At 35.7% G+C, this 16,934-nt stretch overlaps 10 protein-coding genes across 10 annotated transcripts; 5 read left to right on the top strand and 5 right to left on the bottom strand.

Annotated features, from left to right (window-relative positions):
* Nucleotide 1: 1 nt before the first annotated feature.
* Nucleotides 2-427, top strand: VCUG_01256 (uncharacterized protein; the record flags this gene model as incomplete). The annotated part of the gene is made up of 1 exon (XM_008076084.1): nucleotides 2-427. A coding segment is annotated over one exon (426 nt), but the record flags the coding sequence as incomplete, so codon positions are not given.
* A 527-nt stretch (nucleotides 428-954) lies between these two features.
* Nucleotides 955-1,386, top strand: VCUG_01255 (uncharacterized protein; the record flags this gene model as incomplete). The annotated part of the gene is made up of 1 exon (XM_008076083.1): nucleotides 955-1,386. One exon carries the CDS (start codon nucleotides 955-957, stop codon nucleotides 1,384-1,386), a length of 432 nt encoding a protein of 143 aa, XP_008074274.1.
* A 1,191-nt stretch (nucleotides 1,387-2,577) lies between these two features.
* Nucleotides 2,578-2,976, bottom strand: VCUG_01254 (uncharacterized protein; the record flags this gene model as incomplete). The annotated part of the gene is made up of 1 exon (XM_008076082.1): nucleotides 2,578-2,976. One exon carries the CDS (start codon nucleotides 2,974-2,976, stop codon nucleotides 2,578-2,580), a length of 399 nt encoding a protein of 132 aa, XP_008074273.1.
* Nucleotides 2,977-3,997: 1,021 nt separating this feature from the next.
* VCUG_01253 (uncharacterized protein) lies at nucleotides 3,998-5,050 on the bottom strand (the record flags this gene model as incomplete). The annotated part of the gene is made up of 1 exon (XM_008076081.1): nucleotides 3,998-5,050. One exon carries the CDS (start codon nucleotides 5,048-5,050, stop codon nucleotides 3,998-4,000), a length of 1,053 nt encoding a protein of 350 aa, XP_008074272.1.
* A 1,445-nt stretch (nucleotides 5,051-6,495) lies between these two features.
* Nucleotides 6,496-7,992, bottom strand: VCUG_01252 (uncharacterized protein; the record flags this gene model as incomplete). The annotated part of the gene is made up of 1 exon (XM_008076080.1): nucleotides 6,496-7,992. One exon carries the CDS (start codon nucleotides 7,990-7,992, stop codon nucleotides 6,496-6,498), a length of 1,497 nt encoding a protein of 498 aa, XP_008074271.1.
* Nucleotides 7,993-9,211: 1,219 nt separating this feature from the next.
* Nucleotides 9,212-9,715, top strand: VCUG_01251 (uncharacterized protein; the record flags this gene model as incomplete). The annotated part of the gene is made up of 1 exon (XM_008076079.1): nucleotides 9,212-9,715. The coding sequence occupies one exon, from the start codon at nucleotides 9,212-9,214 to the stop codon at nucleotides 9,713-9,715; it is 504 nt and encodes a 167-aa protein (XP_008074270.1).
* A 238-nt stretch (nucleotides 9,716-9,953) lies between these two features.
* On the bottom strand, nucleotides 9,954-10,798 carry VCUG_01250 (uncharacterized protein; the record flags this gene model as incomplete). The annotated part of the gene is made up of 1 exon (XM_008076078.1): nucleotides 9,954-10,798. A coding segment is annotated over one exon (679 nt), but the record flags the coding sequence as incomplete, so codon positions are not given.
* Nucleotides 10,799-11,690: 892 nt separating this feature from the next.
* On the bottom strand, nucleotides 11,691-12,295 carry VCUG_01249 (uncharacterized protein; the record flags this gene model as incomplete). The annotated part of the gene is made up of 1 exon (XM_008076077.1): nucleotides 11,691-12,295. The coding sequence occupies one exon, from the start codon at nucleotides 12,293-12,295 to the stop codon at nucleotides 11,741-11,743; it is 555 nt and encodes a 184-aa protein (XP_008074268.1). The 3' UTR covers nucleotides 11,691-11,740.
* An 815-nt stretch (nucleotides 12,296-13,110) lies between these two features.
* On the top strand, nucleotides 13,111-15,534 carry VCUG_01248 (uncharacterized protein). The gene has a single exon (XM_008076076.1). The coding sequence runs from the start codon at nucleotides 13,122-13,124 to the stop codon at nucleotides 15,156-15,158; it is 2,037 nt and encodes a 678-aa protein (XP_008074267.1). The 5' UTR covers nucleotides 13,111-13,121; the 3' UTR covers nucleotides 15,159-15,534.
* Nucleotides 15,535-15,876: 342 nt separating this feature from the next.
* Nucleotides 15,877-16,572, top strand: VCUG_01247 (uncharacterized protein; the record flags this gene model as incomplete). Its single annotated transcript, XM_008076075.1, has 1 exon — nucleotides 15,877-16,572. One exon carries the CDS (start codon nucleotides 15,877-15,879, stop codon nucleotides 16,570-16,572), a length of 696 nt encoding a protein of 231 aa, XP_008074266.1.
* Nucleotides 16,573-16,934: the final 362 nt, after the last annotated feature.

Below are 16,934 nucleotides of genomic sequence, written 5' to 3'. Positions count from 1 at the left end.
CCAGCAACACGATGCAACACCTCAAATTCATGAGAAGATCAATTCCGACGTCTACCCAGATTATGACCCTGAAGATATTCAGAGTAGTACCGATATGGCCGAAACATCTGACTTCGACCCCTTGATTATATCCCCTGAACGGATTGCGATTGCTAAAAAACTGTCATCGTTGGATACTCAACACAAATCTGAGCTTACGAATGGCTTCGCTTTTGACCATACTAGTGATAGTCAAGAATACCAGGATGCCATTGACGATGATGAAGAATTAGAAGGCGGTTCTGTCGTTGCCTTGCTAGAGTTCACAACAGCTAAAAAGGACAAAGTTATGGAATCTGTACGTAAAGCAGATCCCAAGGCCAACATCATTGTACCGCGTGGGCCACATCAGGAGAGAGCTCGTGCCCTTTTCAATGAGTCGCAATAGTGAATTTGTCGTTGTGAGTGAGCAGTAGCGATGCTTTTAATTAAACGATTTAAGTAATTTTTAATATAAAAATGGATGTCTCAAATATCATTTTTACCTGTAAGTCCAAAGACGAAAAGTTTCTTGGGGTGTTTCCAGAGCGGAGAGTCGTGCAAGTGATTGCAGAATATCTTTCTGTCGCGGTGAAAGTACGCGCAAAGTGTTGCACGAATTGATATACCGGTTTTCTCTATGGACAAAAGAGGTTAATGGCCACGGTCGGTCCCGCCAGATCATAAAAATGCGTTATTTGGGTGTTGTAACATGTGAAGATATAAATATACGTACTTCTAGCAAAGAAAGTTTGGTTGAATGGTATGAGAATATATACAACGCTTTTTTAGTAAAAAAGTCACACATGCCATCCTGTAACAGCTATTATATTTTTGAAATTGCATTTTTATAGAAACAATAATCTATCATTACGAGCAATAATTCACCTGTCACGTTTCATCTCATGTATATAAAAAATTGTATCCAGAGAATACATGCTTTTATTCATACTTTCTGCTGTCTCGGATTCTTTCAAACTACAAAGTGCTGCAATTCCTGATTTTTTTGTCGGCGAAAACCAGGCTAAAAAGCTCACACTCGTTGAGGAGCCGTTTGCTGATGTCTTTCTTTTGGAATTTGCAGGCCTAAGTAGAGATGACTTTATCACCGTTCCGACAAAACATAGTGTAATTTGGGAACTTGATGAAGCTATGGGTAATTTGTCCTACACTGATCTTAAACATGGAGGATTGAGTCAAAGATTCAAGATGATAAAAAGGCCATTTGGATTGTATAAGATTATGAATGGAGTAAACAGTTGCATCACGTTGAACTTCCAAACAGAAGATTTTCGCAAAATAACGTGCAATGACGACGATCTAAAACAATATTTTCGACTAATTCAGACGTCCAACAGAGGATTTTAAATTAAATATTTTCGTTCTATTCTAAATATCTGGTAAGATTGTCTTTTCAACCAAGTTATTTTCAAGGAATACTTCAACGGTTGCTATATTGTCTTGGAACACATATAAATTTTAGCCGACTCAGCATAACTAAAATGTTACACCCGGATAGTTATCTACGTTTCGCTTGAAAACAGCGATACAATACATCACCATCTTCCCATATAATAAAAAGACAACTCGAAATATTATTGGTCAATTGGACGAATAAATTTTTTACCCCTTCAAGAAAAATCAAAAATATATATTTCGCATCTTCAAGCAAATAAGGACTTCAAAACAGTTGTTTAGTTCGTTTTCTTTTGAAACGCTCAACCACCATACAACCTTAAAGTTAAATGATCTCTCGTTGAAAATTAATTTACAGATCCTAGCACTTGATCCAAAACCAATGAAAAAACATAGCACATTATAATGAATAAAATGTTCAATGGATATTCGAACTTTGTTTCATTTTCTAAATGAGATAGCACAGCTATTTTATCAAGAAAAATCCTCTGCATACAATTTTATCGTGGTAATAACCTCTATTTGTATAGAAAGGCGGAGAGTTGCATGTTACACGAATCATTCAGTTTTGGCACTGAAAGCGAGAATAGTTGTGTTGCTCCAGATTGCTACTTCTGATCTGATGTATTGTAGATGAGTATGAACACGATTGTTTTCATCCATTAACTCTGATTCAACATCTGCAAAGACATAAAACATTACTCATGAGCAGATCAGCGTAATTTTTTTGTTTTAGCTTTAATATGTTTTCATATCAATTAGTTATGTTAACTATATTATACATTGGCACTGTGACTATCGGCACAAAGCAGAAGTGTTATCCGCGATCTCATACACGAAATTTATAATCTGGATTATCTATCGATTGCAGATTACATCGTTACAATGACAATTTTGGAAAACGCAATAAAATTTGTATAAGATTGAATGTCAAGGCAAAAAAACATTAAATGAATGGTTCCAGGTGTAAAAACTGCTTAATTTTGTTGAATTGGATCGACAATCCTGATTAGTGCAGAATTAAATAAAATGATTGGTAAATATAAGCCAAGCAAAAGCAATAAATTAAAAAATATCACTGAAGCACCATTACGAAACATTTATCTAAACATTATCATAAGGATCAATAAATATTCCATGTTCTCAGTTGGATTGTTCTATACCGCGTTGAATCCTTTGCTGGACTTGATTTCTTCCCAGTACATCCATTTGCCCGTTTATTTTCGTGTATTTTACTGTTTTTTCTGCATCCTGGTTGTGACATGGTATGAATTCCATCTTATCATTGCTTGAGTGTTGCTTGTTGCGGTAACATTTTTTGCACAGACAAATCAGACAGAGGAAACAACAAAGCAGCATAACGATCAGAACGAGAAAAACCGTGGATAAAAATAGAGTCATGGCATGTTTGCACGCAAATTCTTCGATCGTTTGGTTTTGTTTTATAGAAGTGCTTATATATTCACTCCCAGTTCCACTTACTAATTTCTCTGCTACGATATTCGTGTCAATGATCGTATCATTAATCAAGTCGTTGCTCATGTTACACCGCTCATCATTTATTATTAAAGCTCATATCGTTCCCATTTAAGGCAAATGATGAAAATCGGAGATCTGGAAATCGCGCCCAAAAGTAAATAACAGCCAATAAATGATTGAGTTCCCCTGAGAGTGCTCTAATTATTTGGCTAAACATCACAACCATGGGACAAATCGAGTATCATGCTGAACCATGAGACATATGGCGAAACAATAAGGCATTTATAGACCCTGTTTGTGCATGTTTTATCTCGAGCAAAGCATCGTTGAACCACATCTATTCTAAAACCCAAGTCCATTGAGTTGGTCACCTTGAATGAGTATGAGTCATCTAAGAATTACCAATTGTGGTTGCAATTCATACAATTTTTTGCGATAAAGCTCTTGAAACAACCATAACCGCATTTTAAATGAACACAGTAACATGGTATGATGATTTTTCGAATCTTTGTTACGGAAACATAACCATAATATACTTTGAAAAGAAAGATTGAAATTATATGATTTATCGTATATCATTACATTCTTTCAATTTGGAATATCTGCTGATTAGTTCGTAAAGAGCTGATGCCATAAGCTAATGTGTTTTGTGGATAGTATCATCGAATGTAGAACTAAAGGAGCGTTTGCCTGTTATACAACATTCAGAGAATGTGTGATGCATAACTGGTACAACTTGGAGACTGTTCGGAATTTTTATTGTTATTGTTGTAACCATACCATCGTTTTTGTTTGGGCGCCCAGAGTTGGCTACGTTAGCAAACGTTAAGATGAGCAATTCCTAGAGGGTTTTATGGTGTTGATCATCCATATGACTTATCGTCGTTGTAATCTGCAGTTTGTTCCTGTAAACCATGATTAAAAAGCGGGAAGAGTTAAACCAAACAACATTACAATCGCATTATTGTATACGGGCATCTGACATGTGGCCATCAGAATTTGAGCTATAGCGTATTACACAGCGTCTTTTGCGATACTGTTCGCTATTAAAAATTGTAAATAAGTGAAATAGAATCAGTTGAATTTATTTATATTCACTTGTAGCTTTTGATTTTGCTATTCCCTTTTTTGTCGGGTTTCCACCCGATTGTGACTTCAAAAACAGTTCAACTTTTTCGTGTATACCCATTTGATCCAACTTATGTCCAGAGATCACATCAATCGTTGGTGACAGCACCAATTTTTCATTTCTTTGACTCAGCCATTTTTTGTGTTGCATTTCGTTGCGCTCTTTTAAATCAATTCTTTGTTTTTTGATGATGCCTACTTTTTGTTCTTCGGCAATAAACGCTTCTCCATTCATGTTTTGATGTTCGACTATCGCTTCTGTTTCTTGTTTACCGTTGAACCATGCTTCTTGTTCTATGATTTGGTTTTTGGTAGTCAGCAATCTTTTAATCCTGTCATTGCGCTTAAAATCACGTTCTTTTTTGGAATGAAGCTTTACAGTCTTATGAGCTGCTTCCTCAAGCTTCAGCTCGTTTATGTTCTGTGTATTTGTATTTTCATGATTATTTTGGGATGAAGCCAAAATTTTTACTTCCTTATCGCTTCCTATTATTATAGGCTCGAACGATAATCCCGACATCGTTTCCCATTGTTCATTTTCTGTTGCTAAAGTCTTACACCTATTCGAAATTTGCCTTATCTCTGGTCCAATCCTTGTTGATTGCGTAAGAGGATTTGCACCCGGGTATTCACCAGATGAATTTATGTTAGCATTGACAATTTTTCTTATTGTTGTCTCATTTGTTGATTCTTTGTCTTGACATTCAGCCTCGAACAACCAATCTTTTATTGGCATACGACTTCTCTTCAATCTCCTTGTGTTTACTCTGACAAAATCCAAGATGTAGTGGTTGAACACGACAACCATGATAATTATGGAGCATAGGCCGGCGATAACACATACTATTAGCAAGAATATTTGATCTGTTCTATCTATTTTGTACGTTATACCGGTCCGGTCTTGGGATGATGACGCCTGCCATAGATAATTCATTAGTCCCTGTAATAACGATAAGCTTGAGTTGGTTTGTACGACGTTGCTAGGCAATGCGTTGTTAGTTAATAACATTTAGTCAAAGAATGAAGAAGTGTGTTTAATATTTCAAACACATTTTCTATAATCGGCACTTTTAAAATTAATTAGATATGACATATTGGTAAATTAAAAAATGCACTAATGACTCTATATAGATTGATTTAGTCTTTAAAATTGGGTTAAAACGTTATTGCACGGTTCGTTCGTTCTGGTGGTTGAATTATTGCCCGTATTTTTGTGAACCAATTTTCTCAATTCCTTTTTAACTTTGGCATCATGGGAAGGACATTTCTCAATTTTGGATACTAAACACGCTGTACAACGAGTTGAAAGAAAGAAAACATATTATTATAGTTGTGAGAATGAGCGTTGCTGCAATAAAAATGAAGTCATCGGTTGATGTTCCTCTAAGAGTATTTTGATGTAAAATTCTGTAAGAAAGTGAACTTTATGCCTTTTTAATGCTGATCTCGATATCACCAAGGGCCTGTTTGCCATCGGGACCATTTACTTTTGGAGATACAATAATGAAGATCTGGTTCATAACCACCTTGCACCCGCTTCAGCCGACGAACAGGTGCATGAAAGTATATTTATGACGCATTGTATACGCAAACTAACCAAAAATGATATATATCGCCACGTAACACCACGAATTTGTCGATATGTTTGCGCTGAACATTTAAATCATATCCACGTTTGTAATAACACGATTCTGATAAAAATTATCAATATAAAGAATTTATCTCTGAATAGGTAAGTGTTTATTGTTTAATCACCTTCATTTTCGGGTATTTGTTCATTTTTCTGAACTCATAGTTCGGTGAATCTTGTTTTAACATGTTCTCAGATGTTGCGAACAAAAATCTTTCAAAATTGGTCTTTGTCCTATTAACAACAGGTAGAAACGGTTCTCTTCACAGCAATTTGTTTTTACATACAAAAACATGTTGTGCACTAATTCACTGCAACTCATTATGTTTTACTTATACGATTTGTCAGCACATGTTGATTAAAGCTTTGGTAATTGCCGTTTTTTGTCAATAAATCTCGGAAGTTGGATTAAGACGAATAAACTGACTACCAAATTAACAAGCCTACGAAGTAAAACGGTCGTTTGTTATGATTCGATTAAAAATCTGCTGTTCATAAAATGATAAAATAGCTCAGATAGAGCAAAGAAACATTGTTTTGTCGGTAAAATATTCTGATGTGCTTGTGTGTGAAGTGAAAATCAAACAGATCTTGCACAAAAACATATTCTGATTCTGGATGATTACAAAAATTGGAGCGATATCAAGAATTTAACTATTTAGCAGACATTATTTACCACATTTACATATCAATGACTCATTTAAAATTAGAATGGTTCTTCTCTACTACCACTGCGACTTGCTTGAATATTCACGGTTCAGAAATCCACTATTTAACGAGCAAAATTCATAACATCGACAACACAACACCAATCCAAATTGATTCTATGCATAACACGTCTTTTCACTGCTTGCATTAGCTTTGCGCTCGCATGTGGATCTCTTTTGGCCGTGTAAATGAGAGTTTTTGTGGTTTTTTTCCTCTGCTAGTTTCTGCATTCCATTCTTTCTTTGCTCAAACTGATTAATGCCGCTCACCAGGCCCTCGACTAAATCACCTGAAGTGCCGCTAACAGAACTATGCTTAGATGAGTAGTCACTCGCATACGAACGAGATCGTGGTTTTCGAGGCTTTGCAATGGCTATTGATGAATATGAATGTTCGATATCTGAGCCACTATCACTCGAATTATCTTTGTAAAAAACACCATCGTTTCTCCGTTTTAGTTTCCGTTTCACCTTCAATCTAGTTCCATCAATTTTCATTCCACACTTATCCGATAAAGGCTGTTCTTGTGTTTTCGATTTTGTTTTTGAGCCATTTAATTCACGTAATTCTATTTTTGAGTTCGTTGTTTTTGCACCTGACCTATTACCTCTTGAAGACATAGAATATTCGCTTCTCGCACCACTTAGTACACCAGAGGAGTCTGAGATCATGCTTGGTGCACCTTTTGGCGTTTTTCTCTGTATTGGTGGATACATTGGCGATGTGTTCATTGACAAATTCTTTCTGCTCACAGAACCTGAAGAATATCCAGAACTGCTTGGTGCACAACTTGCTTTTGAGCGTACCGACACATTCACTGTGGATGATGTGGATTTATAACTTTGCAGTGTGCTCTCCCTGCCACTATCCAGACATATACTTGATGGATAGCAAGACTCGCCAGTATCAGAGGGAATTATCCAATGCGACCTGCTATCAACGCTGATTCCCGCCACACTCTTAACATTACCTGCATTCCACGGTCTTTCGTCAGGATTGACACTATCATATCCATGCACACGTTCACTTTTATGTAAATCGGCCATCAGTTTGTCATAATTCACGAGAGACAACATCTTTGATGGCTTTTTGTTCTTGTTTTTATCAGCAGAATATTCATCTTCGATAGATGACAAGGAGTCGGTCTCTGAATTTTCTCTATCACAACAAGTGTCGCAGCAGTCATCGCTAAATTCTTCATCTGTGTCCTGTATTTCGTGGTGTTTACAAGCTGATGAACATTTTTGGAGCATTTCCTTCTCATCTGAAAAACCGATGTGTTTGTGAGGACATGTCTCATCGCACCTTTCTTCCAAGATTATGTACTCACTTTTCTCAATTTTGTGATTTCTTACCTTTGACCACCCGTTGGTTCTTCGTATGTGCAGGATTCTAAACATAACGCCTATGATGAAAATAATTGCCATGAATAAAACACTATAGAAAACTGCAGTGTTCAATAGTTCGAACTGTTGGGCATATTGGACTGGATTCAGCGATCCCATACCAGGTATCGACTTCTGAGGTGGCTGTGGTTCGTCTAAATTTGCTCTACGGAACCGTTTTATCATTTGCTCAGGTGTTTGGAGTGTCATGACGTAGTTTGATAGCATTTCTTTTAATGATGCCAATAACTGTAAAAGGAAACAAAGAATTATGAATTATAATTAGCATGTTTACGGCATATAGTAATGGAAGTCTGAGATTATACTATGATGTAACGTTGAATAATCCGACAGTAATATTCTCAAAATTTATAAAAGTTTGAAATTCATTTATGAATGAACTGGTTGATGATTAGCATATCTAATCAAGAAAAACTCAACGAATTGGTTGTTTCTTTGATAAGCACGTTTTTTTCGTTCAATTTATGTTTTTTGTAGCCGTGAATAATTAAAAAGGTTATTATCTGTTCAACCATCATCTACCTAGCACTTTTTGTTCAAGTTACTCGGACACATTTACATCAATTATGTTTAACTATTGACTCGATATAATTTTTTAGAAGTTAGAATTGATATCATATAGCTCGTTACCACTTCAAAATAGGTATCATTGACCATCTTGGTCGTATATTTTGTTTATTTTAATTTCGCTTACTCGATATTTCTATTCATATCGTCTGCAATAACTGTTGTACATACACCAATGCTTCTCATTTGCCATGAGAAATGATCGTGATCCGCATGTTCACAGGTATTTGTCCATCATACAGTCATCGTAGTTATCGGTCTGTAAGATGCTGATTTGACTAATCTCACCCACTAAATTGTGCTAATCTAACAAAAGACGGAAGACATAAATTTCCTTGGTCCCATCATGGTTAATATCTCACCAGTGATGTTCAACAGGCCTTTAGTCTCGAGTATCTTTGCCATGCATGCAGGCACTTTGATCCATGCTCCCATTCGATCTGCACCATTGCGTTTATCGCTTTGTGTAGAACTTGTATCTATTCCATCCCACATACCTTTTTACTTACTTTTATCGATACGAATACGTTTACATACTTTCAATTCTTTTATCACAAAGCCAACCGACGTATTTTCCCTGTTTGTCACGCTCTACAACTACAACCAGTGATTAGTTCATAGACACATCAATATCGATTTTTTTGATATTTGATGTGTTTTGAAAGTTGGAAGTAGTGGCATATTGTGTACTTATGCTAGTAATCCACGAATATCAAATCTTGACGAGGTAACTGCGACTTACATCATCAGCAAAATCGAAATTTTCGTCTCTAAGCTGGTGATTGTGAACAAGGAAATCGTTAGCATGCAGGATACTTGATAAGAAAGTGTTCAAAAGACAGTGCCATACTGTTCGTTTATGAGAGAAGTTTTGATCTCGAATCTTCTTCTTTTACTACACGTCAAAAGCCTGCGTATAAGTAAGTACATATGGTTATCCCAACTTGTGTACATATATCTATGCATGAATGCTTCGTCATGTTCTGATATTGTTAGAGACCAAGTTGGCCACTTTTACGACATACTGTTTTTCGTGTTTCCGACTTTTTATGCCAACCTTGATTTTTGCCAAAACCTATTTTCGAAGAATTGGGAGAAGGATATAAACTTAAAGTACATAAAAAATAATGCCATATTCATACGAATGCTCTCTCAGCAGCCCAGCGATTCTAAAGTTGCACTGAGGGGAAGCATCGAAAAGATTTTTAGTCCCAAGATTTCCAAATTGGCAGAGTCTCAAAAACTAAAAGCTGTTATATGCGATCACGTCGACAGGTTAGATGAAAAGAATCCGGTTCTCATGTCGCTGAAGGCCAATGATATATATAAATTTATCAAATGCTATCTGTTGGGAAGAACATGATCATAATTATCATGGATGATTTTCAGGCAAGACCCCCAGAACAATTTTAGTAAAAGTATTGGTTGCATGCCATATCTGGGCGCTCTTACAGATTTAAAAATCTTTTATTACTCGTGCTCTATCAGATCCAAACTGTTCAGATGCTGAGCTCAGCAGCTAAAACCCAAAATACAACAACAAATCACTTCGGCAACACCGACAAGATCTGCCTTATTATAAGTAACGAGTCTAGTACGGTATTAACTAGTATGATTTGCAGTACCACAGGCTTAAATTATGGAATAATAATGAGCTGATAACCAGCAAATGCCTCAAAAGACCAAATAGTGGGTTTAGATACATATCTTTTCAATGTATGTTTACTTACAAATACAAGAATGGTACTGATAGGTACATTTTCCGTTTTACACAGTATTACTGTTCAATACCAAGCCGTTTTTCTTTTCATTCATGATATGTTTGTATATATCCTTCAAAATCGCGTAATTCATAGTGTGGTTACCATTCATTTCCATAAAAATAATATTGCCAAAAAACCTGTTGTAAACGGAAACAAGAAAACGGACAAATTCAAGCGAAAACACTTCATCATTTTTGGCGCATATCATTATTGTTTTCTGCGCATGGTTTTTCTGGTAGAACAAATGTGAACTCAGATATGTGCACATACCAATGACAGCCATAAACTTTTCCGAATGTGTTAGTGCGGTATAGAGTGCCATCGCGCCACCTTGCGAAAAGCCGCATATAACTAATCGCTCCTTTGGAATTTTTAGTTCATCAATGAGTTTAAGGATTGTTTGGCGTGATTCATCCATGCTCTTACGCTCTTCATATATAACAGTCTCGTCGATTTTAAACTTATACCATGCGGTTACCTGCACCGGATTGTAAACAACAACCTCTTGTTTGGGAGCTTGCAGCAAAATAATTTGTGTTTCCGGGTATTCCCTTGCGATTGGCTCGAAGTACCCTATGATGTCTTTAGTCTTGGTATTCAGGCCATGCAAAAACAATATGAAGCTTTTTAAGGCTGTTGGATTCAAAATCTCATAAAATAGTTGCATGCGATAAACAATCATGTTTCTTTTATGTAACGCAATTTTACCTTTAAGAGCAGTATTTGTAAAAAATGATATGATAAATTACTGCACAACAAACAGTTTTCTGTGATCTTTGCTTGATGCAGTTGTACAACATGTCTGGTGAAACGCATTCTGATTAAACTTTACCGGATTGTGTCCAGAATTGACCAAAAAATGAATCTACACCACTATAATTATTTATAATTTTGTTAATAACGAACTAAATGGCATGACATGTGCGGCTCCAATGCTCAATCCCAGAAAGTTACTTTTGACACATTTGCGTAATATTACGGTTCTGTCTAGTACCTAACAATAGCAACTATTAATGCATATAAAACTTTTATTTGAAATGGTTTCCAGTAGAATTTCCATTTTTATTCCAAATTTAGCCGTTCAAGTCATGTTAACTAGGAACTACATCACTGGTTCACTGAATAACAATATTTGCATGCCAGTCAATCTCAATACGTCGTACACATGGAATTCGATACAGGCCATGAATATCGATAATGGTATTCGAGATACACAAAATTATCTTTTTTGGATTACTACTTTTAGCTAAACACGAGTTACCTGGATCGGGACCGAGTACTAAGAACTCTGTTCTTTTTGAAAATTAGATTCATTCACCAAAGTACATTTCAATTGATTGTTTATATCGTCATTGTACTATTATGAGGTACGATGTAATTTAACTGATCGATAAAAATTTTTTTCTCGCACGAATTGTGAGTCATAAACACGAACAAATTTTTAAAAAATCAGGTTTCTTGACAAATAGATACATGAATCATAAATCAGGCTTAAAGTATGGTGTAAACCGAGTCTGTCCAGAAATATGTAAGCTATAAAAGCAATGTGGACGCATCAAAGAACATTGTGCAAGAAAACACTATTCATTGTAGAGAACTACGTAAAAAGCTTCATGTTTAGTTGACTAACCCAGTGAATCTAAGTAGTCCATGCCAATTTTCTCCCTTAATTTGGGTGACACTCGTGCCACCTCTTTCAAAGCTTCTAGCTTGGCTCTGTTAATCGGTGGCATTTGTTTGATTTCACTATGAGTGGTTAGTAATTTAAATAGGTTGTTGATGTCGTCGTCGGAACATTGAATTGCAATTATTTTTTCGCTATTAATATCAACAGAAATGCACATGTCTTTTATCATGAACCGAACTTCTCCTTTCGGCCGCTGCACAACCATGAATAATTGATCCTCCGTCTTTTTTTCTTTGTCAAGATAGATTGTAAGACCGGCATTTTGTTCTGTCTTCAATTTCTCCATTTCAACTGTAAGCGTCATATCATCGGCTTGAATGTACTCCTCATTGATTTTTCCACTCGCCTTAAGATTAAATTCGCTTGCTTCTTTAATATCATCAACAAGTTCAGGTTCCTTATTTGTCTTTGATTTTGCCATAAATTTTTTCGTAGAAACGTTCTGTATGTAAAAAGAATCTGCAAAAGCAGCCAGAATATGAACAAAAAACATAAAATTATACATATTTGCTTTTTTAAAGAGAACTAATGCAGCATACGTGTGAAATGTCAAAATTATAAAAACTGAAAGTATGAAATAAGAAGTCTATGACAAATCTTGTGTCCTTACGTTCATTACACGTTATTCAATGCAAGAACCTGCATCTAATACGATACAATGGTAGCTTTTTTCGTGAACTATGATATTTCTCTTGTTTGCTATGTCCTAATTACATGCAGGGATAGTAGGCGTTCCGAAACAATTTTTGATGGAATATGTTTTTCGAAAAGAACACTCGATAACCATAATTGAACATATAAAAGAACGAATTATGATACATAAATCGATTATATATGTATTTTAAAGTCATGCTCTAAGAAATAGTGCTGGTTTCATTGTCTGTATCATACAAAGCATAATTAACAGATATGTTGCTAAAACGGTGCATTGTTATCAATTTCTCATTGTAAATATACTATCTGGCCATTATTCACCTGTCAGTAAGCTTACTTGCGATATATGGCTGTACATATGTTTGATTTCCACAAGATTAAATTCACCGATTTCATAAATTGGCACATTTTTGGTAGAATTTACCCCGCTAATTATTTAGGAAATAAACAGCCTTGCTTACCTTTTGAGCGATTTGTTCAATGAAGCATTTTCAGTAAATGCATTCCCTTCAAATGAAGCCTACTTTCGATAAAGTTATGTATTACGCACAGAATAGATATAATTTCAAGGTTTGGCATTCACAGCAGTTGTAATTTATTCATTAATTTATCTTTATAAACAAATGATTGTATATACGTAACCCTATAACACAGTAAACATATTAATGTCGTTCAACAACGTGGTTGCAGATCCCAAAAACATTGTGCTCATCGATCACACATTAAAGTACAAGAAACCTATGATAACACTATCGTTTGAGCCGTGCATGGTGACATCCCTAAACGTATCAAACAATAGGAACGTTTTAAACGTAAAGCTAAAAAATAGGAAAATATCGTTCAAAGACAAAGTGTACATTTATGAGATCATGGATGAGCTGAAGATAAAGATTGGCGATATTGATAAGGAAGTTGCAAGGGAGCAGAAAATTGCTGAGCATCCCACAGAATTGTTCGTAACTAAGAATACAAAGACGTACAAGTACGCAGGCAAAGATGCACCAGAGGACGAGGATACCAGCGAAAAAAATGATATGGCTGACGAGGACCACTTTGATACCTATGGGGTTTTTAATGTGGCAAATAACGTTTCCAGAGATATCTTTGTACAGAACAGTGGATTGCCTGTAAAATTGCTCAATAACATTGTGCTCTGGGGAATAAAATTGTCGAAAAACGAAATTGATGATTACTACCGCTCCATAAGTGTTAAATGTTCCAAAGTGATCAAAAAGTACTTGGATTATCACAAAATGAACTATAGTGTCGCATATGAAGATGAGATACTCACGAATATAAGAAAATTGCTGAAAAATGGTGAAATAGGCGAGATAGAAAGGATTTTAAGGAACATTCTTGAAAATAACTCTCAGATGATCAACAATGGTCCCTACGAAGTGAAAATAGATACTAACAACGCCGCAGATGAGGTTATGAGTGGGCAGTGCTTTTACATCGAGGATGAGAGTTGCCAGAAAATCATCTCATACGATAGCTCATTCAAAGATTTGGGTATAAAAGCGAGTAAACACCAAGAACACGTGAGCAATGACGTAAATTTAGCAGCTATCACGAATTACTATCCAATGGTTGGTAAGATTTTTTTTTTCACGCTAAGAAACATTTTATACATCGTGAGAGAAAGTAAAATAATCAAGAAATTGGAAATAAACGAGCTGAAATGGATAAACAACCATAAAATAGCTTTTTACGATAATAAAATATTGCTGATCGGTGGCTCGCGGAGTATGAGTGGAGTCGATGAATATAACACAATAATTGAAATCAGATTGAACGATTGGCAGCCTGAGCTATTAGAAGATACGGATGACGATAAAAATGATATTTACAACTTTGCGGATATTGCTGAATGCACAGAAGACTATGAAATCAGCGTTAACTCGGATTTCTATCCCAGAACAAAATTTAATTCTCATCTCTACGGCGATATACTGATCGTGATAGGCGGTAAGTACGGCAAAAGCCGTCTGAATTTTATCGAATACTATCATCTAAAATACAAAAAAGTTGTAAACCAGGTACCATTTCCCCTAAAAAGCAATGATCTGAGAATCAACAGTGTACTTAAACAAAAAACGATTCTCATAGTTTTTAGCTTTGATACAAGAAACTTACTGTACGCATTCGAAATAGAAACTTTTAAATGGGAATATATCGCAAATTTGGGGATAGATCTCCGAGCTAGCTTGGTATTGGGAACTGAAGAGAGTGAGTGTGGTGTGGGTATCGTGAGAAAAACACGGATGAATGGTGAAAAAGAGCTGTATAAGAAGTGTCAGGTGATAAGTTTGGGCATAGCGAATATGGAAAAGTCTCCAAAACCAAACTATCCGAGTGTTTATAGCCAAACCAACATAGATGAAGACGTTTATACTTTTTTCATTTTGAAAGCATCCAAGCGCTATACGGTGACAGTAAAAAGGAGAAATAAGCTTGATTTACTCGATGAATTGGTAATAAAACTGCGCAGCTATTTCTTCCTGCAAAAATATGATTTGGAGTATGCGCAACGTAAGATTTTTCCATTGGTGAGGAGAAATGAGAAGTTCTATAGGACGTTGATGATAAAGTGTTATTCGGAGGAAAAGGTGTCTTTTAATGATATTTTTGAGGAGATAAGTAATTTTTTCGTGGAAGACATGCGAATGCCAAGGGAGAATGTAGAAGATTTGTTCAAATAAATGAACCTCTAAAAATTCTTGGGTTGTTTTACTGTTGATCAGAGTCGGAATTCTAGGCTTTTTAAATTTGTTCTGAAAGAATACCGCTGTTACTCCTGTTTGGTATTTCAAATTGATGGTACAGGATAAGGGATTTTCCTTCTGCAACGAGAAATAAAGAATAAGATAAATGTGGCTTGAGTAGGTCTTTTGTATCAGTACTATACTTGTAACCGCATTGCGAAAGAAATTTCATTTATACTTGTTGTCTATCGTCATGATGTATTTGCAACTTTTGAAGCTTTTTATAGGTTTTTAGAACCATGGCAGTAAAATAAATGTGGCACATCGTATCAAACTTGATATTTCCTCGTTTGAAACCAATTTTATATCCTGATTCTTTAGAAATGATTGTTTGGTGAACTGATAATAAAGATTTATAGTGCTACCATCACACAGTGTTTTTCGATGTTCTGTTCGTGTCGTTAATGAACCATTTAATGTATTGACTGGCGTATGCATCATAAATCACAAAGTTACTATTTTTTATCCATTTATAGATGTGATGTCATTTTGCTGCTCACGCAGACCTGTTTAATTAGGAACACCAGTGAGCACCAAGAATTTTTGGATAACAATACGTAGATTGCAGTTTCACGACGTCATAAATACAAATACCACCTAGTTGCATCGAGAATGTTTCAGGTTCTTTATATAATAAAATACATGAAAGCTCACAATGATGATCATATTTATCGGTCTAATGTCAGCACACGAATTTCACCTGAAAAAAATCGATGGCGATCTGTATGTGGGCGAGAAGGGCGAAGATATAACATTGGTGGAACTATCCGGGGCGGATACATTCGAGCTTAAAGAAACCGGGATCGTAAACGAAGATTTTATCCGAGTCAAGTCAAAAGACAATTACGTTTGGGATCTGAAGGGCGGTGGTAAAAAACTTATATACTGGTTTAATCCACATGGGGGATGGAATCAGCAGTTTTCCCTTCATCAACGACCGGAGGGACATTTTAAAATTGTTGCTTCAAATCAGATGTGCGTTACATATAACACACTTCTCAACTACTTCGTGATAGACGATTGCAAAGAAAAGGAGGAATCTCAGCTATTCGATATGGTAGATATTGGCACAAAACCACAATCCAAATCAAATCAGACTGAGAATACAGATTTGAAGTCTTCAGAAAAGGCTGTTATTGATCAACTATCAGCACGAATTTATGAATTGAACCATCAATGTAAGATTAATGGTGAACTAATAGCAAATCATCCAAAAGAGGACAAACATGAAGTGTGCCATTCAACCAAAATAATGCCTACTCCTCCATCACCACCTCCTACTCCCGATACAAGTTTCGTACCTAACATACACCCGATTCGGCATCGATTGTTCAATAACATGCTTCCGTAGTAAATAAAATAGCTGCAAACTATTGTTCTCGCTTAACTTACAAGAGTTATGTCATTCTTCAGCATGGGATACGCACATACTATGATACTATCGTAGTAATTCGCAACAGATATCGAGATTTTAGATATTTGAGTTGATCACAGACAAGCATTCACAGTTACCTGATATCGATTAAATCCATGTCAAATAAATAATAGTCAGAAATGCCGATTATTCCTACAAGTTATCACTTATGAGCGAATGATATTTCGAGCGAATGTATGGCACCAATTTTAGCAAATATTAAATTTGATTTGCTTCTATCTCAGCTATAAACATTGTTTTGCACGTATTTTAACAGGTATCATGCTGGTGCACGTATT

Source organism: Vavraia culicis (genome assembly GCF_000192795.1).
Source record: "Vavraia culicis subsp. floridensis unplaced genomic scaffold supercont1.18, whole genome shotgun sequence".
NCBI lineage: Eukaryota > Fungi > Microsporidia > Pleistophoridae > Vavraia > Vavraia culicis.
The sequence above is the reverse complement of the archived record's forward strand: the minus strand, read 5'-3'. Positions and strand labels throughout refer to the sequence as shown.